Source organism: Ciconia boyciana, chromosome 2, assembly GCF_034638445.1.
Source record: "Ciconia boyciana chromosome 2, ASM3463844v1, whole genome shotgun sequence".
In the NCBI taxonomy this organism is placed as follows: Eukaryota; Metazoa; Chordata; class Aves; order Ciconiiformes; family Ciconiidae; genus Ciconia; species Ciconia boyciana.
In genome coordinates, this window is record NC_132935.1 from 72302251 (window position 1) to 72323642 (window position 21392).

At 40.1% G+C, this 21392-nt stretch overlaps 1 protein-coding gene across 1 annotated transcript in view; it reads left to right on the top strand.

Moving 5' to 3' along the window:
* Positions 1-21392, top strand: part of MOCOS (molybdenum cofactor sulfurase) — a 225897-nt gene that overhangs the window by 110434 nt on the left and 94071 nt on the right. Inside the window, exon 5 of the mRNA XM_072852966.1 lies at positions 11265-11341. Within this exon, the coding sequence (XP_072709067.1) occupies positions 11265-11341 (77 nt within the window). The remainder of the gene's footprint in view (positions 1-11264; positions 11342-21392) is intronic.

Sequence of the window (21392 nt, forward strand, 5' to 3'; positions counted from 1 at the left end):
TCTCATATGGCACTAGAGGTAATGTTTTACTGAAATTCAGATAAATTAGTTCTGCATTTCCTTTGCCTAGAAAAATAGTGAGATCTTAAAATGGCAGTCTCTCTGGGCTTGATTTGCCATTGGCACAATCCGTGGTGCATTTGAACGTGCTTTTATTTACTCATTTAATTCTCCTTTCATTCAGAACTTGTTTTCAGGATGTACGTAACACTGAGGTCAAGCTAACAGATGTGTTGTTGCTTGGACAGAGTGTTGTTGCACTCTGTTTCCCTTTCTTCAGTAGAAATATTGTGTTTTCTGTTTTCCATTCCTGATTTGACAGATTTGTTTACCGGCCTATGTTATTGGACCTGGGAGTTTTTCATGCCAATTTCTTACTATTCTGGGACATAGTTTGTCTGTCTGCCTATGTTCAAGTACATTAAAACCTTTGAAGTGAGTTTCCACACCAGTTGCAATAACTTCAATTTTCGCACTTTCCACACACTTTCAGCAATGAGTCACCCTGTCCTGACCTATGTTTTTCATCAGAGTCCTTGTTAAAATCTGAAGCCAAGTACTCATTTAGTTTTCAGGCCCTTTTTCCTCTTCCAGCTCTTTGCTTATTGAATAACAATCATTGTCCTTATCTTTTTATTTATATTTCTTATTTTACTATATAGTATGTGTGTTATTATATATTATTTATATGTTCCTTTGATTTTATATAAAGAATAGTTTGCTGTTCAGTTTAATTTGCTTTGTCAGGGCTTGGCTCTTGGGAATTCTCAGTTTATCCCTGTGCTTTCTGTCTCTCCAACAGTAGCTTCCTTCACTGAGCAGCACTTTTTCTGATTTCACATCAGCTTTTATAAGCAGTGCTAAAATCTTTCTTCAGAGGTTTTTTTTAGTGCAAGTTATTGCTGGAGGCTTTCTCTAAGAGTTCATTTTGTTTCTTTTTTCATTCTTTTGGGATGCAAATTCCATGCATTTTTGAACCTCAACTTCAAGTAAGTTTAGGTCTCCTCTATATCTAAGTATCTGATGACTTCAGTTCTGTTTTCCTGACCAAGTAATTTCATTAATAACTCATTTTGCCCCAATCACATTGGAAACCTCATTTGAGGTTGCTTATCCATCTGTGCCACGTAAACTTGTAATCCCTCTGACCAGGGTTTCTATTAGTCAAAGTCTTCCATTGTGTATTGTATAACTGTTTGTAAAAGCCATTTTTCAGATAATTATTTTATTTGTAGCAGGTTTTGTTTGGTTTTGGCTCTGATGTTAAGGAATAGTTGAACTCAACCATTTCTGTTAACTTGGTTTTGCTTGTAGGAAATTTAAGGTAGTATTATTTCTGTGAGAGTGATGGAAAAGTATCTGTTGTTACCGAAAAACATTTTTTCCTGCATAGCTATATAGCCTATAGCAGAATCTCAGCAACTAGTCCTGCTTGTTTTGAACATCTCACCAAAGAGATTTCAATTCAAAACAGTTCTGTTTTCTTCACCACCATCTCTCTTATATTTCTGTGTTTTCTTTAGCACGTTTGCTATTTGTGATTATTTTTCTACCACATACTAATGTCAAGTGTCCTACAGAGCCTCTAATCCCTCCATTTTGTAGCCCACGTACATTGTCTTAGCTTCTAACCATCTCTGCTTTTTTCACCCACTCATTATCCTGTTTTCTGTTTGAATGATAGCTGGGATGATACTACTTACATAACAAATGCTTCTATGAATATTAAACTTTTTATTTCTCTATTGATGCACATCCTCCTAACCCTCTGCTGTTTCTTTACCTGTTTCTTTACCTGTCCTCATCTACCGCGCTCATGCTGTTTTCTGTCAAAGCAAGGGATAGGATTCATCTCTCTGTGCTCCCTACTTCAAGCATCAGCAATGCCAGGTAACATGCCAGAATTTTCCTGAGTCCTTGAAGGAATCATTAGTTGAGGTGATCCTTTCTTCTGGACTCAGATGACTGGAAGACCTCCAGTTCCTTTGGTTACTGACTTTATCAATGCAGGTCCAGGACACCTGTGAAAGCTAAAGCAGATACCTTTGTTTATAACATGAGCACATAATATTCCTGGGGACTCCATCACAGCCCTCCTGTTGAAGAGGAGAGGCAATTGCATGGAAAGGGTTCTTGGCTTTCTGCAGTATAAGCTGCAGACTACTTAAAACAGTGAGAAATTAGGAGTACTTGCTAATTCAGTATCACTGTTGTGAGTTCAATTTTCTGGAAATTTGGTAACTCCCAATATCCAGTCCAAGCTTGGCAAATCAGTCAGAGTAGGTCCTTGGAAAGAAAAGTCACTTACTTCTTCAACTTCCCTGTCCTCATCTTATGAGTGAGATGCTATCAGCTGACCTCACAGGGTAGTGTGAAGTCTTAGCAAGCCTCATAACAATGCTGAAAAATGAAAAAACATTAGAAGAGGTCAGCATATTATAGGTCCCAAAGTGGAAAGATAGCTTGGTAGGTTTTGCAGTAAAACAGTTGATTGCCAGGATGCACCTGGTTTGGTGTAGCGTATCTTACTATGTAATATTTTTTTTCAAGCATAAGAGTGGGGCAGAAAGAATATGGTTTTTTCCTCGTGAAAGTCTCAGTTGGCTGCATCCCCTAGGCCTAAAAAGGTTGCATGTATACCTTGGAATGCCTTATTAGCTGAAGTCTTCCTTGTATTTTCTCTTCTCATTCTGCTTTGACAATTTTACTGTTATCACAAAGGTCTCAACATGCAAACTAGCTAATCAGACCTTATTCTGAACCTAAGTTGTTTTATAGCAGTAATTTGATAATGCCAGTTCTATCAAGCTGCCAGCCTTTCTGGATACACCGGGTGTTGTTGGTACATATATCATACACTAAACTGAATTTAGCTGCTTCGTACTTACTTGTTACTACTTGTAGTTGGCATATGCCACCAACTACAGGCAGTTCCACGTAGGTGCACATTCGCATCAGAAGTGAAAGACAACAAACACTGATAACATTATATTCTTGCTGACAGCTATTAAATATTCAGCACATGTATGAAGGCTTCTGACATCCACTTAATACTCATTCCACTTTATAAAAAAGAAAATTATTTCTTGCTTGTACTTTATCTGAGTCAGTGATGAGTGGAAAGATGCTAAGAAGTGCAGTTTCCCATGAAGACAGCTGCCATGCGGACATGTGGTTCAGAGTCCAGCTGGCCTGTGACGTCTTCAACACTCCCCAGGTTTCCAGCAGCAGAAGATCTGGACCTGAAGGTTCACTGTAATTTAGCAAGACCTGGCATCTGGGGAGATTCTGCACAGTCCTGAACCATGTTGAAGGCAAAATTTGCAAGAATCGCTTCTGTCCCTATGAGTTTTGTCTTAGATTGTTTTGTAGCTGCATCAGAAAAGTATAGATGGGAACTTTGTCTGTATTTCTTTTTAGTTGGAAAACTGCTAGAATAGGCAGTGCTGGAGGAACATGAAAAGTCTCTATTTCTTTTTATTTTTTTAACTTCCTGCCTTCTGGCAAAAATATTCTTTTCTGTTGAGAACCCTTACTCCCCCACCTCCTTTTTCTTTTTTGTGGTATCACTATCATGAGCACATTTTGAGCCTCTTTCTTACTGACAGTACCAACATTTGAAATTCTTTAAGTTATTTTTCAGGTTGGCATGAAGGAAGAGCAAATCTGCCCCAAATGGTGGCTCGACACAGAATGTTTTAACATGACGGGCTTAATAGTGAAGAACCTGTTTTCATTCACAGCTCCCAATGGATTCTGCTAATCTTGGGTATACATTGCCTCTGAAAATTAGGTCCGGAAATATTTTTTATTGCTAGAGAAAGAAGCTTTCTGGATGGGATCAGAGAAGTCTTTTGACCCCCTAACTGAGGAAATGAAGTGCTCAGAATGTTGCTGGATTCACTTTTATCTGCAGTGGAAATAAGGCTTATGCATTGCAGTAACCTCTGCTTTGAGGCACAGACCTTTCTGTAGAATGGAGCCCACCCATTGGAAAGCAATCAGGGATTTTTCTCTATTATCTGAGGATAAGTTACTGTTAACGTTATCTGAGGTCATTGATCTGGGTCTGCCTCACTGGCACACATGATTAGACAGCAGTATTTTTACGTGTGGATTTTTAAGAATAAATTCATGTTCAAGTGGAACCTTTTTTGTCTGCCAAATTTTAAATTGATTTGTCTTTAGCAGTTGATTACAAAGTTATTCTTTATCCCCAAATGCACCTGTTTAAGGATGAAAGATTGCATCTCAGTCTTAAAGAGGAAATAAAATCTGTTTATACTGAACATGGACAAATGATTACAGCTGGTCAGATTATTGCCTATGAAAAATTTATTTCCAGAATGTCTTTCATCCTTTCTTTCCTCCTAAGGAGAAAATGAAAGAAAGGGCTTTGAATTTTTATTAATGATTCATTACTCATAACTGATCAGTGAACAGTTTATGCAAATACACCTTCCACATTGCTCACTTTAACTATTACTTGGGGTTATATCTGGATATTACCTTCCCATGGGAAGCAGAGGTGTGAACATTTGGATTATTGATATTTAATCATGGGAGAATAATGCATAGCAAATGTTAAATACTCAGAGAGATACAGAAATCATTTGCAGTACACTTGCTCACACTGAATTGCACCTTAATGGAGTTCTTGTTGACATTAATAAGTTACAAGTTAAGATGAATGAGTATAAATCACAAGCTAACTAGCTGATAGTTGAACATATTATGCTTTGAGGCCAGTTAACCAGCAGGCTTCATATTCCTGAAGACTTACATTTAATACACCTCAAGGAAATATCCCTTTGCATGATGGAATTTTAAAAAGAAAGATTATTTTGTTTCTCCCCCTTCCTCCCGTCAATGCAAAGAAACTACATTGGCCTATTTTGTGAATTTGGAAGGGAACCTTTGGCCAGTGACAAATGCAATACAGGTTTTTTTGTGACCAATGGCTCTTCTGGTGGCGAAAAAAAAAAAGTAGTTTTATTATTCTTTGACTTTAGAGGGTCCGTGTAGGGGTTGGTGGGGAGAGTATGTTATCTCTGAGATATAACATTCATTGTTGCGTGATTTAAATGCTTATGGGCAAAGCTCTTGTATAAATATTTTTTAAAAATATATTGTAAGCTATTAATTGTAAAAATAGTATTAGTAGAAGTCTAATTTTATTTAAAAATTGTATATAGCTGAAAGTGGCAGAAGGGTGATTTTTACTGAAAGGCAGAGCCCTGAGGAGCTGATAATCTGCAAAATCAGAACGTGTCATTCAGCCCGATTTGAGTAACAGACTCAAGGATTGCTAATCTTCCAGTGCAAAAGGGGAAGATTTTTCTAGATATAGGTAGTGAGCAAAGTTACCAATTAGAAGTTCACCAAATTGCACATAAGGGAGAGGTGCACAGGGACATTTGAGAAATAAAAATGGATTGATTTATTCATTCAATTTTCTCCTCCACAAGTGGCAGTTGTTCGAGCGTTGGATAAGCATTCTCCTTTCATTGTGTGAGAAACAGTCATCTCTCGTGAACATGTGCCACTAACAGGCAAAAAGGAGCCGGTGAAGTGGTGAGAGTAGGTGTCTTATTCAGAGGTCTATCATTTATTACTACCCTCCTAGCATTTAAATTCTTGGCTTGCTGTAGCATGCTCCTGTGCAGGCAGTTATGCAAAAGTTGGATTATTATGAAAGCATAGTTTAATGATAGCTTACATGCCCATTACAACAGGCTGTCTCCTAATTTTATTTACTTGCTTCAGTGGCATGCACCGTGTGAGACGAAGATATTTAGTCCAAAGGGAGTGCGTACCTGAGGTTAGTGATTTGGGGATCAGATCCTGTTCCAAAGGTTTTACTAGTAGAGGATCAAAAAGCCCACAGATAAATGCTTGATCTTGCATGATGTTGCCTTAAAATTCAGTTGTCGGTGTTAATGTGATCAGGGTTTCACCCAGTTAAGAAAGTGACTAATACAAACAACTGGCAAATTGCTAAAAATGAAGGGCATCATCTGTGGGAGACAAAGCCAGACCGAAGGGAGTGTGTCCTCTGGAGAGCCACAAACACCCTGGAAAGGTACCTGAGAACTTTGTCTCAGCAGGAGCTGATAGATGTGCTAAAGAGCGGAACAGGGCCCTAAAGGTTTCATAGACAAGTAATGATGTATTTTAAGTTAAAGAAAAGCAAAACAAATATAGCTCCTTCTGCAAATGTTGGGTTTTGATGTTGGAAAGCAGAGAGACCAATTAAGATCTGTTCCCCTGCTAATATCAGAGATGGCAATTACTAACCTAAGAACACAAATGTGACTGAGAACAGTCTGTTCCTACAGCCATAAGCTTGACACTATACCCTTGGTGCTATTGTAATTCCAGCAAATGTCAATATAGAATAAACAGGTAAATGTATAAAATGTAAAAATTAAATTTGCCAATACAGTTGTTTCATATGGAGGCGGTATGGAATATCTCTAAGAGGTGAAAAACAGGATCTGAATGAACTACTTTTAAATGCATACCAAGAACCTCTCTGAATTGTTGTACTTTTTAATTAGATGAAAATAAATGAATTGAAAAGATGAAAGGAACTCGTGTAACATCTCACTTCAAAGGGCAGCTCCACTCTTGAGGAGTGTTTAAAAAGAAGAAAAAAGAAAAGAAAAGCAGCTTATTCAAGAAATATGCTTTCTCTGTGGATTTGGTTTCACTTCTACCTGCTTTAGAAACTCAGGAGTGACTTCTGCTCATTTGACCTAAATGGAATCATTACCCTGGTGTAAAGGAGAGTGGAAGCTGGCTGACAGTGATGTTCCCCCCCCCACTCCTTCATTGCACTTTGCATTGACTCAGCAATGCTCTCAAATGAGCGGGATTATTTTTGACCTTGTGATGGGATTTTTATCAAAGTTTCAAAGCTCTGGGCTGTGTTCTGGACAGAAATTGCACATGTGCAGTGGCTCTGTGTCTGGATTTACTTTGTCCAGGCAAATGAGTTGAAAAAGAACCAGCGGAATCACGCATCTGCCTGCTAAGCAAGTCAGCCTTCCCAGAATCCAAAGGCAGGTGCTCCCACCCAAAATACCTAAAAGCTGTGCCTTGTATACTTTCCATATACAGAATAGCTTATGTTATGCAAGATATTTCACTACGTCAGCATTGGCTGATTGGTCTTGAGGGCCCTTTTGGATTCCTGACTTAAGTCAGTGCTGTCCAACTCCAGGGTACTATTTTTGTCTTCCACCAAATTTTATTCGTAAGTCCTCTCTTTAAACGTGAGTTGTTTGTTTAGGCCTTAAGCATAGGCCTAAGCCTTTATTTAGGCCTAAGCGTAGGCCTAAGCCTTTATTTATTGACAATAGCCTTTAACAATTAACAAAAGCCTTTATTTATTAACAATAACAATTTATTAAGCTTAGGCCTAAGCCTTTATTTATTAACAATAGGCCTTAAGCCTTTATTTTCAACCACGTCTGTCCAGGCCATGACGCTTCTCATCATATTTCCATGTAAAAGGGACCTGGCTAAGGAGAGGACGAATTCAAACTGCCCAAGATGTCACAGTTTCCTTCCTTGTTTCAGTTGCCCTGACGTGTGGGATAGTGGCTTTAGAAAATAACATTTGTGTACAGAAGCCTAACAGAGAAGTGTCACAACAACCAATTGAACAAGAATTCAAAGAAAGACTAGCCTGTCTCCATCCCTAGGAAGATCCTAAAGGTGGGACCTCTCTCTGTAAGCAATAGTTTTCTCTCATGACTCAAAGGAAAAATTGCTGCTTCTAGAAACAGAGGTCTTGTGTGACTTGGAAAAGAAGAGCAGTTCATCAGCTTCATAACTCCGTGATAGATTTAGGCAGGCTGCACTGTTTTTCGTTACACTACGAGCTGTTTAACCAGTTTGCCAGGTAGCAGGTTGATGTGAAATGCTATCAGCTTTTCACAAACACAATCAGCTAAGCAATTGAGCTCATCCCAGAAGTGATTAAGTGGGATCAATTATAATAAGAACTAGATAAGAGAGATAAGCCTGTTGTTTCTCGGGTTGGTATTCTGCAGTATTAGGCTTTGTAAGCATCCTTTATACATGACCAGTCACAAAACCTTTATTACTTCAGGAAATGGCTTCTAGACCAGCATTCAAATGAACTTCATCCTAAACTGATTATTCTAACACTGGAACTGCCATTGAGTGGGGAAACAATTTATTTGAAGCATCAATTGCATCAAACGGAAAAGTAGCCATTGAAGTCAATGTTTTGCAATGCAAGGAGCATGTTTGCTCTCAATCCTAAATACAGTTAAATATTCTGGGAGAGAGCTCTCTGTGTCCCAAGAGGGGGATAGCTACCCTTCATAGCATCATGTTTTGCTGTGGTGCTAAGTAAAATTGCTAAATTGCTATAGCACTTAAGACTTAATTTACTAAATATCAGAATTTATAGATTTGCTAAATATTAGAATTCATATATGATTCCTGAAAATTTTTCTGGGGACAAAGAAAAATTATCAATTCAATGGCTGGAAATATGGGGGAGATGATAGCTTTACATGAAATTGCACATCAAGTGTTCAGTAAATCTGAAGCATATACGTGAGAGTCAAGAGCACTGGAAGTAGTGTAAATATATATTACAGGAATAATGAAATATTAGTGCTCTTTTTATCAGAAATGGAAAGCTGGTAATGTAGAAATAGAGGGGGCCATATGAACGTACAAAATACAAGAGAGGAATGTTGCAAAATAGTCCATATCTAAATTGTAAAAAGAGAGACTTGCCCATATCTTTGAGCAAATATTTTTAGCATTATTTTCAATTCTTTTATGGCTTCTGGTTCTTGCAATGGAGCTCCCAGCAGGCATTTTTTTTGTGATTCAGAAAGAATAAATAACGTGGGTCTGACAAAACAATGCAGGATGCATATTCTGCCACAATGATTGTGCTGTTCTGGAGAATAATGTTTGATCAAAACCCTACAATTGTGTTTGCATTCTTTTTTCTGAACAGAAAGAGATTCCTAAGCTCTGGACTATTTCCATGAAAATCTTTAAGATCTTAGAGCAGTAACAGGGTTCGTGCATCTCTTCTATTGCTTAGCAGTGGTTATACTGCAGTTGTCTCCTTAGTTAATAATCACATCTAATGAACAGAAATCCAATTTTCGCTTCCCCTTTTACTGTAGGTCAGATTCGGAGGCCTTTGAAGATCTAGGCTGGCACCTTTGTTGCCCTTTCAAGTGCTTTTCTACTCTGATAATGATAAGGTTGTTGAGGGTTGTGCAGTCTTGTTGATGGGCTCAGTGCCAGTGTCTCTGCTCTTGTCTTTAGTTCCCAGTGTTTTATTTGCTTTGCTAGCCATTGCCAGTAACTGAGCAGGGCAGGTCAATTCCCCCTGACGGATCCTTTCTGTAATCTCTCCTTGGCAGCCGTGTGGGTCCACGATGACATTTCCTGCAGCCAGTGTAAATTTTCAATATTTTTCTGCATTTAATTCCAAAACCACTGTTAGCCTCTGCCTTATCTCTTCTTCCTCCTCCTCCCCCAGTTTTTCTGGCTTTTTGGATAGAGTATTGCTTCCCTCAGATACTGGTCCACAGGTCTCTGTGAAAATGTTCCTGGTGTTAGGTCTCTCAAACCACAAATGGTGATTTTAGATTTCATCACTGGCAACCAGTGAGGTTTCTTCCCTAAAGTTCAGGAGCAATAGACTTTGCTCTTAATTATTACTAGGCAAGATTCAGAAATTCCGAAGAAGGATTCTTTGGCCTATGTTGTGTTGAAATATGTGAGCATGAGTGGTCTCTTTGGGGTCATTCATCCTTGTAGCAGTCCACCACTTTTCTCTTACCACTTGATTTATAATTATTTGTTGCCTCTGTCTGTCTTCTTTTATTCCAGCTGAACATATTACCATGTATATGCAATACTCTTGTGTTATTCTTTTGTGTGGAACTTTACCAAATATTTTTGGAAGCTTTACATGTCCTTCACCTGACAGCGTCACTTGTAGTGTTTAAATTATTTGATAACTATAGAAAAATGAAATAGAAGATAAGTAAGAAAAATCACTGTAGAAATGAGAGTTATTATGCTATTCTATTGAGGTTTATTTTATTAAAGAAAAAGCATTTGAAGTCTGACATTTTTAACCTTTGAGCCTTTTCATAATAAATATTTAATTGTGCCACCAAAAGTTTTTACATGCATTCTGAAAAATGATACATCCAGCAAAAAAAAAAGTAATCCCCTATTTTCTTGTCTATTATGTGTGTATGTAAAGTATTTTTGCCCAAGAGTGCTTTAACTGTTACAGTTTTGGAGATAGCTCCCTCCTTCTTAGAGAGTTGCTGTGACCCCAGGTTCAGCCTTTCATGATAAGGAGTTCTGTACAGTTTTGACTTCATCAGTTGTCAGCATTATTCTGCGTTCCCCTTTGTGGTGAAGTAAGCTGAATGATCACTCCTTAAAACTTCTTGTGGACTGTGGTGCACACAAAGCCTAAATAAAACACATTTTGGTGCTTGATATAGTGTCTCTTCTGCCCCCTTGAAATTCTCTTGGGCACCACTTCCTAATACATCCCCACCTTGGAGCTGCACCTTCTCCTTCTGAACTGTGGGAATGGCTGCAGTATTTAATCAAAAACAGCATTTTTGTTTCCATTTGATATTTCCATTACAAGACTTTGGTAGGGGATGTACGTTTTCCCCCACCCTTGTATAGAGCTCTTGTTATAGGTCAGTTATTTTTAATTTCCAGGAAGAGCACATGGAGGGAGACTTGTTAGTGATCTTCTTCTTTGCTCCAGGTAAAGAAGTTCTCTTCTTGCCTTCTAACTCAGCTGTATTAGGTATAACCACAATGGAGTGGGGGGGGCAAACACAAAGTCTCCACCTGTCTCCTCACCTATTCCTGACATCTTCTGACATTGTCAGAAGGTATCTTAGGACTTTGTGACATTAGCTCATAAGACATAACTGTTACTCATTACTCTAAAAATCCCAAAACCCACAAGCAGCCCACGCAGGGGAAAATATAACTTTCTCTGTGCAAGCAACTGTTCATATGAGCCTCTATAGCTTCGAAGATTATATTTTTGCTTCACAGGACACTACAAGACTGGAAGATGAATCCCTAAGGGAAGAGTTCCCACTCTGCGAGTTAGATTCACTGAATATAAAATAATAACTCTCAAAATAGATTTAAAGTCTGTACCGTAGCTGCATGATTTGTTTACTGTGCTCATTTGTTCCATTCTTTAGGTTTGAAGACGGCACAGTCTCTTTTCTTGATATCATTGCTCTGAAACATGGATTTGATGTTCTGGAAAAACTCACAGGTCAGTTAACATAACTCTAATACTGAAGAGTGAAGTTCCAGATTTATACTCAGGGCACAAGTCTGATCATATTTCCTATAGCTATAGCCTAATTTTTCTTTCTAGATTTATTATCCATGTTCATCAATGTGAAGATCAGACTTCAGTGTAACTGGTTTATCCAAGTCTTGCCTATTGGATTATTCCAGCCTGGTTTGGAAAAAAACAAAATATGCAGACTGTTCTCCACAAATACACGCACAAGGCTTGAGTACATTGCGCACATCTAGTCTGCCTCACACTCACAAAAATGCAACAGGAAAATAATAGTACAAAGTAGCTGAGCTACATCATGTTGAGACTTGATGCAGTAAGAGTTCCTGCTGTGTGTGAGGACGAGGCAACTTGACCAGGTGCAGAAAAGCCATTTGGTAATACAGATTAAGAGAGGAACCAAAAAAGAGAGTTTAGAGTATATCCCAAAGCTTTTTGTGAAATAGGAAATATAGTCCCACTGTGCAGGTAGCTGTTTTCAAACAGCGAACTTTCCAGACTATGACTTTTCACACCAGTTTATTTATGTCTGTATTTTGACACACTTAGTGGAAAGCAGCATTATGTTGTTGGGCTTTTTTTTCTCATTTTGTTCTCTATTTGATGTAACTTAGCACTGTAAGTCTTATGGAAATTCCTGGAAAAGCACATGGTTGTGAAATGGTACTGCAGTTCCTGCCTCTCGAGGTGTAAAGTGAAAGAAGAGACAACAGTCACAGGCTGCAACAAGGGAAATTCTGACTGGGCATAAAGAAATAATTTTGCAGGATGAGGGTAGTCAAACACTGGAGCAAGTGCCCAAAGACACTGTCAAATCTCCATTCTTGGAGATGTTCAGAATTTGACTGGGCTCAGCCCTGAACAATCTGATCTAGCTTCAAAATTACCACTGCTTTGAGCTGGAGGTTGAACTGGATGACCTCAGGAGGTCAAACCTAAATTAGTCTATGATTCTCTAACTACCGAAGGCTAATGCCTCCTTCCAGGCAGATGATATTATAATACAGGCTGGGGCATATTGAGCTGTGAAGGGTGGAAGACAGGCCTTTACAATTACTGCTTAGGGCATATTCATGCAGTAGACTGAGTCTGTGGCTATGTGCAGAGCTAACTACATTTGAGATTTATAAACAAGCTCACAGCCTGCCATCTTGATCTTCCCTGTGGTTTATGGAGTTGCAATTCTTCAGTCACACTAACTTTGGGAAGCTAGTGCAAACCTGGCAAAGGTCTCTTCGCAGTGGACTTTCCTGGGAAGATCATTTCCATGGCACATTTACTACCATGACTTCATCTCCCCAAGCAAAGGGCAGGTAGCCTGGGATAAGAGGCCAGTGCAGGCTTTCTAGCTTGCTAGGGAGTCTCATGACTTTGAAGCTCTTTTCAGTGGCTCCCACTGCTTGAGTACCTTTGAAGCCCTTAATATGGAGCTAACACTAAACTCCCAAATAAAACTTTGAGCTCATCTTCAAGCCAGAAGCTCTATGTGAAGGCTGACACTCATGTGCCTTGTTGACTCCAGGATAGCCTGTTGCTTGTCTGGCTCGGCACCCCAAATGCACAGCCTCCCTGTGTTTGCTGCCGTGGGTCAGTGATTCTCCTGAAAGGTGCAGGAGATGACACCTGGCCAGGGAAGCTTGCACCACTGGCTGTGCAGGAGGCTTGCACCATGGCATGCTTCCACATGTGGAGTGTGCCAGGTTAACAAAATATGTTCCTGAAATATGTGTTTCATACTCAGGTATGTGCACAGTTAATGTGTAATGTCTGAACCTCCCTTCTCCAATGCACTCTTCGGTTTCCTATATAAAGGCATAAAGTGCATCATGATGTAAAAGAGACCTGAGTCCAGAGAGACGCTGACTATGTATTTTTCAGGCTGGTATAATTTCTGCTACTGTCTGTGGAGGATTATTGTTGGCATTTATCTGAAGGATTCTAGTTTCTTCTTCCCTGCAGAGCAAGACTTCTGTGAGGAGTATTCTGTTAGATGCTTGAGGTCTTGCTCATGTGGAAATCAATAGCAGAGTTTTCATCGACTTCAATAGGAGTCTGACTGAGCCCCAACAAGTAAGGATGTTTTGCTTTATGATGCTCCACATGGAGACCAGGGATCAGAAACCAGCCTTTACTATATGTTCTTGTAGTATAAAATGCTTCTGAAGAATGTGCAATCTTAAACAAACACAATCCCTTGTAAAGAGGGCTAACTGCTTTGGTTTAGTGTGTAGGAGCATTGCCTGCCATAACAGGAGAGTTGATGCTATCATCTCCTTCATTGCATTTCTCAGCTGTCTAAACCTCCTATTGGTACCTATTTCAGGTAAACAATTGAAAAATCTCTTAATACTGGACTGAGGGGAATACTTAGCCCTGAACCTGAATAAAGTGGATACCAGTGGATGAAAGGGTAGAATAGAGTCATGAATAAATAGTATGTTGAGAACTTTCAGTCTTTATTATTCCTTTTAATTTGCCTTCTGACCTATAGCAGTGATGAAAGTCTAAGGCAGATGAAGTGGCTTGGAATAACCTGTCAAGGGCGTTCTCCACAAAACTGTTATGAGGGTGGGTAAGTTGGCCTTAATTCTGGGCTTAATTCATTTATTGCTTATGGGGGGTTGTTTGTTTCTTTGTTTGAAAATGTTTTAAAGTCTGGCTTGAAGTAATAACTTTTTGTCTCCAGTATCTGATGAACATTATTATTCTTTAATACTCATCAATACCAAGCCTAACTAGTTTAAATAGCAACACAGTGCATTTATACTACTTTGAAGGGAATATGGTGAATTGTTGTGTTTGCTTGTTAATAAAAAATTCATTTGACCATATCAACACCATATTTTTTATCAGTATGCTTGAACAAAATCATCAAAAGGCTTTTTATGGCACTCTATCACATTGAGAAGAGCTACGATGGATGCTAGAACCATTCTGTAGATGTGGTGAGCAGTGGATTGATGGACTGAGGCCAATTGTATGAGGTTCAACAAGGCCAAGTGCCAGGTCCTGCACTTGGGTCACAACAACCCCATGCAACACTACAGGCATGGGGAAGAGTGGCTGGAAAGCTGCCTGGCAGAAAAGGACCTGGGGGTGTTGGTTGACAGCTGGCTGAATATGAGCCAGCAGTGTGCCCAGGTGGCCAAGAAGGCCAATGGCACCCTAGCTTGTATCAAAAATAGCATGGCCAGCAGGAGTAGGGAAGTGATCATGCCCCTGTACTCGGCACTGGTGAGGCCACACCTCGACTACTGTGTTCAGTTTTGGGCCCCTCACTACAAGAGAGACATTGAGGTGCTGGAGCGTGTCCAGAGAAGGGCAAGGAAGCTGGTGAAGGGTCTAGAGCAGAAGTCTTATGAGAAGGGGCTGAGGGAACTGGGGCTGTTTAGCCTGGAGAAAAGGAGGCTGAGGGGAGACCTTCTTGCTCTCTACAACTCCCTGAAAGGAGGTTCTAGTGAGGTGAATGCTGGTCTGTTTTCCCAAGTAACAAGTGATAGGATGAGAGGAAATGGCCTCAAGTTGCACCAGGGGAGGTTTAGACTGGATATTAGGAAAAATTTCTTCACAAAAAGGGTTGTCAAGCATTGGAACAGGCTGCCCAGGAAAGTGGTTGGGTCACCATCCCTGGAGGTATTTAAAAGACCTGTAGATGTGGCACTTAAGGACATGGTTTAGTGGTGCACTTAGCAGTGTTAGGTTAACAGTTGGACTTGCTGATCTTAAAGGTCTTTTCCAACCTAAATGATTCTATGATTCTGTGATTCTAAGTTTAGTAAATTTGCCAAAGCAATAATGTCTGTTGTCTGATGTATGACAACATCTCTATTGAATTAGCTTTACAGAGATATTTTTAGTAATTTTTGCAGAGTATTTTCATTGATGTATTTTAACTGCTATAATAACCTTTTTCTTTTCTGATGTCCCTTACTGCCCAGCTTACATTTCACTAGACAGCAAGCTTTTTTGAAGCTGAAAACTCCTGTGTAAAAAATGTGGATGTGGCTTCAAACTTTCAAATTTATAATCATTCCATAAAAAATGAAAAATAAAAATTTAGGAATATTTCTGTTTTCAATTTAAAAATGTATTTTTTCCACAGTGCTAAAATGTAGAAAGGTAAAGAGAGGTGAGAAAAAATATAGGCTGAAAGAGTAAATGAGAAGAAACTATACTGAGGAGAAATTTGAAAAACTAAATAAAAAATGGTTTCGACAAATATTTGAATTTTAAAACTTCTGCATTGCTCATGTAGCCTATGTACTTTGGTGGTCTCTAGTCAAATTCTGGAGTGCCACACTGAAAAGCAGAAGTGCCAGCACTGCCTCTTTACATCTACAAGAGACCAGTGTAACTTACAGGAATCCACAGTGGAAGAAGAAATTGAATTCTGTAAAGCATTTTAATCACCACATGATCCACAAATTTTCCACAAAGTCATGCTAGTCCTACACCATTATCTGTGACCTCAGATGAATTAAGCTTGTCTTCCAGTTAAGTAGGAAATTTCAACATCTCCCTTAATAGTAAAACTTATGTGATTATGCTTACGTGTATGTTCATGTAAGTACAAAAATTTCTACATGGTATGTTTTTTAATTAGAATTTAATCATACAGAAGATAAATCAAACAAGCACCATGAAAAAGTGATAACTGAACGTGGTACGGCTATGGTCATATTTGGGTTTTTCCATCGTAAAATGAATTTTGTGTTCCCGTTTATCAAAGCTCATGTGAAGGGTGACTGCAGTCCTCCAGCTTCCTCAGCCCCATCAACGTTTCTGGCAGCCCTTCTGCGTTGGCTGTGAGAGTACAGTGTACTGCAGTGTAGTACCACAGCCTGCAAAGTGGTATGTGCTGTCCAGAGCAGTATGGTTACCTTTCCAAATGTTTAGCTCTTCAATTTCTATAGGCACTGAATATATCTGTTCCTGGCATGACCGATGCAACAAGAGATTCAGTGCTTTGCAATTGCCATTTTCCTTTCACCATCCTTTTTTCCCCTGCACATTATTGAGAATATTGGAGTTTTTCAGGTTATTTAATTTCTGTCAAAGGTCCACTGTTCCTTTTGAACAGAGATTATTGGCATTTGTGTGTATACAACAAAGCTGTCGCATGCTGTGGAAACACTTCGTAATCCAGAAGGACTGCAGATTTGTTTTAAGCCACTTTATGCATATTTCTTCCACTTCAACTGTCAGAGTTTTCAGTGGCAAAATGCACTGTCAGATGTGAACCACTTCTGAATCTCACTTTGCTGTAGCTCCTGGAGTACTTGCTTTGTACTCCCCCAACACAAACGATGATTCTCATTCTGGGTTGGAAATAGCCTGGAGTAGAAACAAGCAAAATAAACAAAGTATTGTTGTTATTAATTGTGTCCTTCTGTGTAATAAAAGCACTGCTGAAGTTCTTTTGGGATGTAGTTGTGGTGGGTTGACCCTGGCTGGACACCAGGTGCCCACCAAGCTGCTCCATCACTCCCCTCCTCAGCTGGACAGGGGAGAGAAAATATAACGAAAGGCTCGTGGGTCGAGATAAGGACAGGGAGATCTCTCAGCAATTACTGTCACAGGCAAAACAGACTGGAGTTGGGGAAATTAATTTAATTTATTACCAATCAAATCAGAGTAGGATAATGAGAAATAAAAACTAAATCTTAAAACATCTTCCTCCCACCCCTCCCTGCTTCCTGGGCTTAACTTTACTCCCGAATCCTCTACCTTCTCCCCTCAGGAATGCAGGGGGACGGGGAATGGGGGTTGTGGTCAGTTCATCACATGTTGTCTCTGCCACTCTGTCCTCATCAGGGGGAGGACTTCTCACACTCTTCCCCTGCTCCAGCGTGGGGTCCCTCCCAAGGGAGACAGTCCTCCACGAACTTCTCCAACCTGAGTCCTTCCCATGGGCTGCAGTTCTTCATGAACTGCTCCAGCGTGGGTCCTTCCCACGAGGTGCAGCCCTTCAAGAACAGACTGCCCCAGCGTGGGTCCCTTCCACGGGGTACAGTCCTTCAGGAACAGACTGCTCCAGCATGGGTCCCCTGCAGGGTCACAAGTCCTGCCAGCAAACCTGCTCCAGCATGGGCTCCTCTCTCCATGGGTCCACAGGTCCCACCAGGAGCCTGCTCCAGCATGGGCTTCCCACGGGCTCACAGCCTCCTTTGGGCGCATCCACCTGCTCTGGCGTGGGGTCCTCTACAGGCTGCAGGTGGATATCTGCTCCACTGTGGACCTCCATGGGCTGCAGGGGGACAGCCTGCCTCACCATGGTCTTCACCACAGGCTGCAGGGGAATCTCTGCTCTGGCGCCTGGAGCACCTCCTCCCCCTCCTTCTTCACTGACCTTGGTGTCTGCAGAGCTATTTCTCTCACATTCTCTCACTCCTCTCTTCAGCTGCAGTTGCTGTTTGTGTTGTTTTATTCCCCCTTTCTTAAATATGTTATCCCAGCGGCGCTACCACCCTCAGTGATGGGCTTGGCCTTGGCCAGCGGCGGACCCGTCTTAGAGCCGGCTGGCATTGGCTCTATCAGACATAGGGGAAGCTTCTAGCAGCTTCTCACAGAAGCCACCCCTGTAGCCCCCCCACTACCAAAACCTTGCCACACAAACCCAATTCAGTCGTGTAGCTGGATTGTACCAGTGTAATTATTGAAGATGGGGAGGGAGATCACTAATGGAAGGTAAATCAGAGTTTCAGTGTTAGGCAGTGTCATGAAAAATAGAGATCTGTTTCTGAGTCTGATACCACCTGGCTAAATTCTTGACCTATCTCAACTTCCATTTAACAACAAAGCATATTTCATGCCAGAGTTACATCATAATGTGTGTGTGTATGTAAGCCATTTTCAGAGTTGTTGTGTCTTTATGATTTTTAAACTTAACCTTTAGCTGGTATGTATTTTTATTAGTAAATTTTTAACAGTTTTACAAACGATACTAAAGTACATAATTTGCAATTATGTTAGAAGGAGTACTTTAATTATAATGTCTGTTCAGGAAACATAAATTCTCTTCACAAGAAAATACAGTATGTATTGGAAGAAATTTCAAGATGCAGACTAAGTCTCCTAAGGATGATAAAGTGAAAGTCCTTTTTGAATTCACTGGATGCTTGACTGATTGTTGGAGAGTAAAAGTTGTGTTGGCTTTCATAAAGGCAATTATACCACACAACAGCCAAAGCAAAATACAGTGCAGGATGCTAAATGGTGAAGCTAATTTTGATTTTTAACTTGGTCTTTGGGGCTTTTGAGTTGTGTTTTGCCCTGTTATAATTTTTACCATGCTCTGGTACATCAAGGACTGGTTGCAGCCAGTGATGGGATGTTGGGCAGCCTGCATTTAGTGCTACTGCACAGATTCTCATGTGTATTGTGTTTAGACACTTAGGGTTATGCAAGTCATCCAGTTTAGGGCCAGAAAGGATTTTCTTCTCAGTCAGACTGGCAGGAATTACTGGGATTTCTGCTCCTGTGTGGAGTTTGTGTCTGCATCCTACCATTGTCTGCGCATGTCACCTAAACTCGGACCGTGGGTGTGATGCCTGTGAATTTTACTGCTTTCATCCTTGGCGCTGCTTTCATTCATAATTTTAATGGATTTGGGGTTTTTCTTTTAAAAATCATAAGATTAAAGATGACATTAATACATGTGTTCTGGCTTGTGATTTATAGGTGTGTTGGAAGTGGATGCTCCATTGTGGCCGACGTTTATGAAATTCTTCATTTTAGGGGGAAATTCCTCCCTTGGTTTAAAAGAGAGAATGAATAATTGATGAAATTTTTACTTTCTCTATGCCAACCATTTGCCACAAGATGAACTTTAACGTAAAAGAAACCTGGGCAATTTGTACTAATCTCCTCACCTCACTGCTCATAACTAACACCTTCTCTAACTGTACTTGAGAGTTATGCATTATTGGGGGTTTTTTTCTGAGAAAAAATGTTTGATGAGTTGACAGTAGGGAGAAGGTACACCATCTACACTCTAAATATGAAAATATGGAGACACTGAAGAGAAGGCATTTTAAATTCTGGCACCAGAAAGAAAAGTTTGACTTCTAAATGTGAAGGGAGTGCATAAGAGCCTAAAATCCAAAGGTATTCTGATTCCGAGATAATGACACTACTGGTATGTCAGAAGACAAAAATCTCTCATCTCCTTTCATGGATAGTGAGGTGACTGGGTGACTGTTTCTGTTTTTAAATTTCTATGCCAAGATAAACTTGGTTTAGAGAACAAACTAGAAAGAAAGTTATTTACTGCTAACAGTTCTTGCTGGTTTTCTTAGCTTTCTTTTGTGACTTGCCTAATGCAAACTAGACATCATTTGTACCATTGAAAGCAGAGCAGAACAGCTAGAGCATGATTTGAGAAGCTTTGAAAAAGTGAGTTGCCAGAAGAAATCCTGCCAGGGCTGCTTTTGCAGACTTTAATCTGTATATAAGGTTTCTTTCTGGAAATAAAAACTGCTTTTATGTTTTGGGGTTTTTTAATATGCATTTGCTAATATTGATGTAGATTGCATTCACAAACTGCCTAACCTGTGAAGAGGCCTAGGAAAGGAGCAAAAATGTCAGAGTCATTCCTCAGACCTGTAGAGGTAACAGGAAGAGGTACTACAGCACATAAATGTTTTGGGTGTTTTTGCATAATACACCTAGAGAGAAAAATAGGCTTCTTAGGAGCTAAAAGGGAAAATGTCTTTATTACAAGCTGAGCTGATGAAGAAAAAGTGCAGCACAGCTGACAGAAAATATGCTCTTGGCAAGAGATAATTGTTCTGTGTTCAGACAAAAGAGTTAGCAAGACTTCTGCAGTGAAGGCATTTGATGGCATCCAGTGTTATTACAGGGGAGAGATTTGCAGCAGAGTCTTTTCATGCTTGGGAGACTTCTGGGAAGGGGACGCTGGGGCAGCTAATAACTGGGGGATCACTGCAGGTGCTTTTGCATTGGCTGTGGCTTGCCGAGGCAAGAAATGGCAGGGAGCATCAGTGTCCAACACTGACAGGCTTCTCACTCATCCAGTGATAACTGAGCTCTTGAGGTCTGCAGTTACTGAGAACTTCTCCTTTGGCAGGTCTGTGTGCATTGCAGGTCTCAAATATTAAAGACTACAAGGAGAAACTTGAGGCAATTTTGTTTTGGAGGGCTTTAGGTGTTTCCACATGACAGGATACTGGAGTCACTGATCTTGCTTTTCTCACCAAGGAAGCCTTAACCCCACCCTGTTGGCAGCAGAGGAGTCTCTTGTATGCCAGTTAGTGTGGCCTTTGCCTGCCTTTCCTCTTGGACACTTCTTTATGTGTCTTTATGTGTCTTTATGTCTTTATGTCCCTAGATGAAGAAGAGATTAGTCACAGGTATTGGGTGTCCTACTAGTTACAATTCCATCTTGTAGATCAGGAATTACTTCTGAAGTTATTGGAACCTGCAATAATTCAGATCACAGTATGAGCTTTGCTTTTTGGTATGATTTATACACCTTAATCTAACTGTTGGTTAAATCATTACAGGGAAAAAAAAAAACAAAACAAAAAACACAAAAAAAAACCCACCCCAACCAAACATGGGGAAGAAGTAGAAAGAACAGCATTTGCACGGGGAATATGACAGCTGCTGAACACGTTAGTATCCTCAGTTGTCTTGTGTTGCGGGTCACAGTGTTGACTTTACTAAAGCCAGCAGAAATGCCAAAGAGCCAGTGAATTGTGAATTTAAAAGAACTATTGTTCTGGATCCAGAGGAGTGGCAAAGTGTACTCCTACACTGGTCATTCCCAAATACAGGCTTTAAGGCAGGAGTGTGGTCATTAGTGGCACATTCTTGTCTGTTTTCTGTCTCTGCTAATCCTTTTTTTCCAACCCTGATTGGTAACATAAGAATGTGGACATCCCCATTGAGCTGGGGTAGCTATAAATCAGAGTTGTTAATGAGCTGTTAAGAGTAGAGTTTGTCCATGTGTTAGTTGTTCCATTTCTTTGAGATAGTGGGTGGTGATCTAACAAGA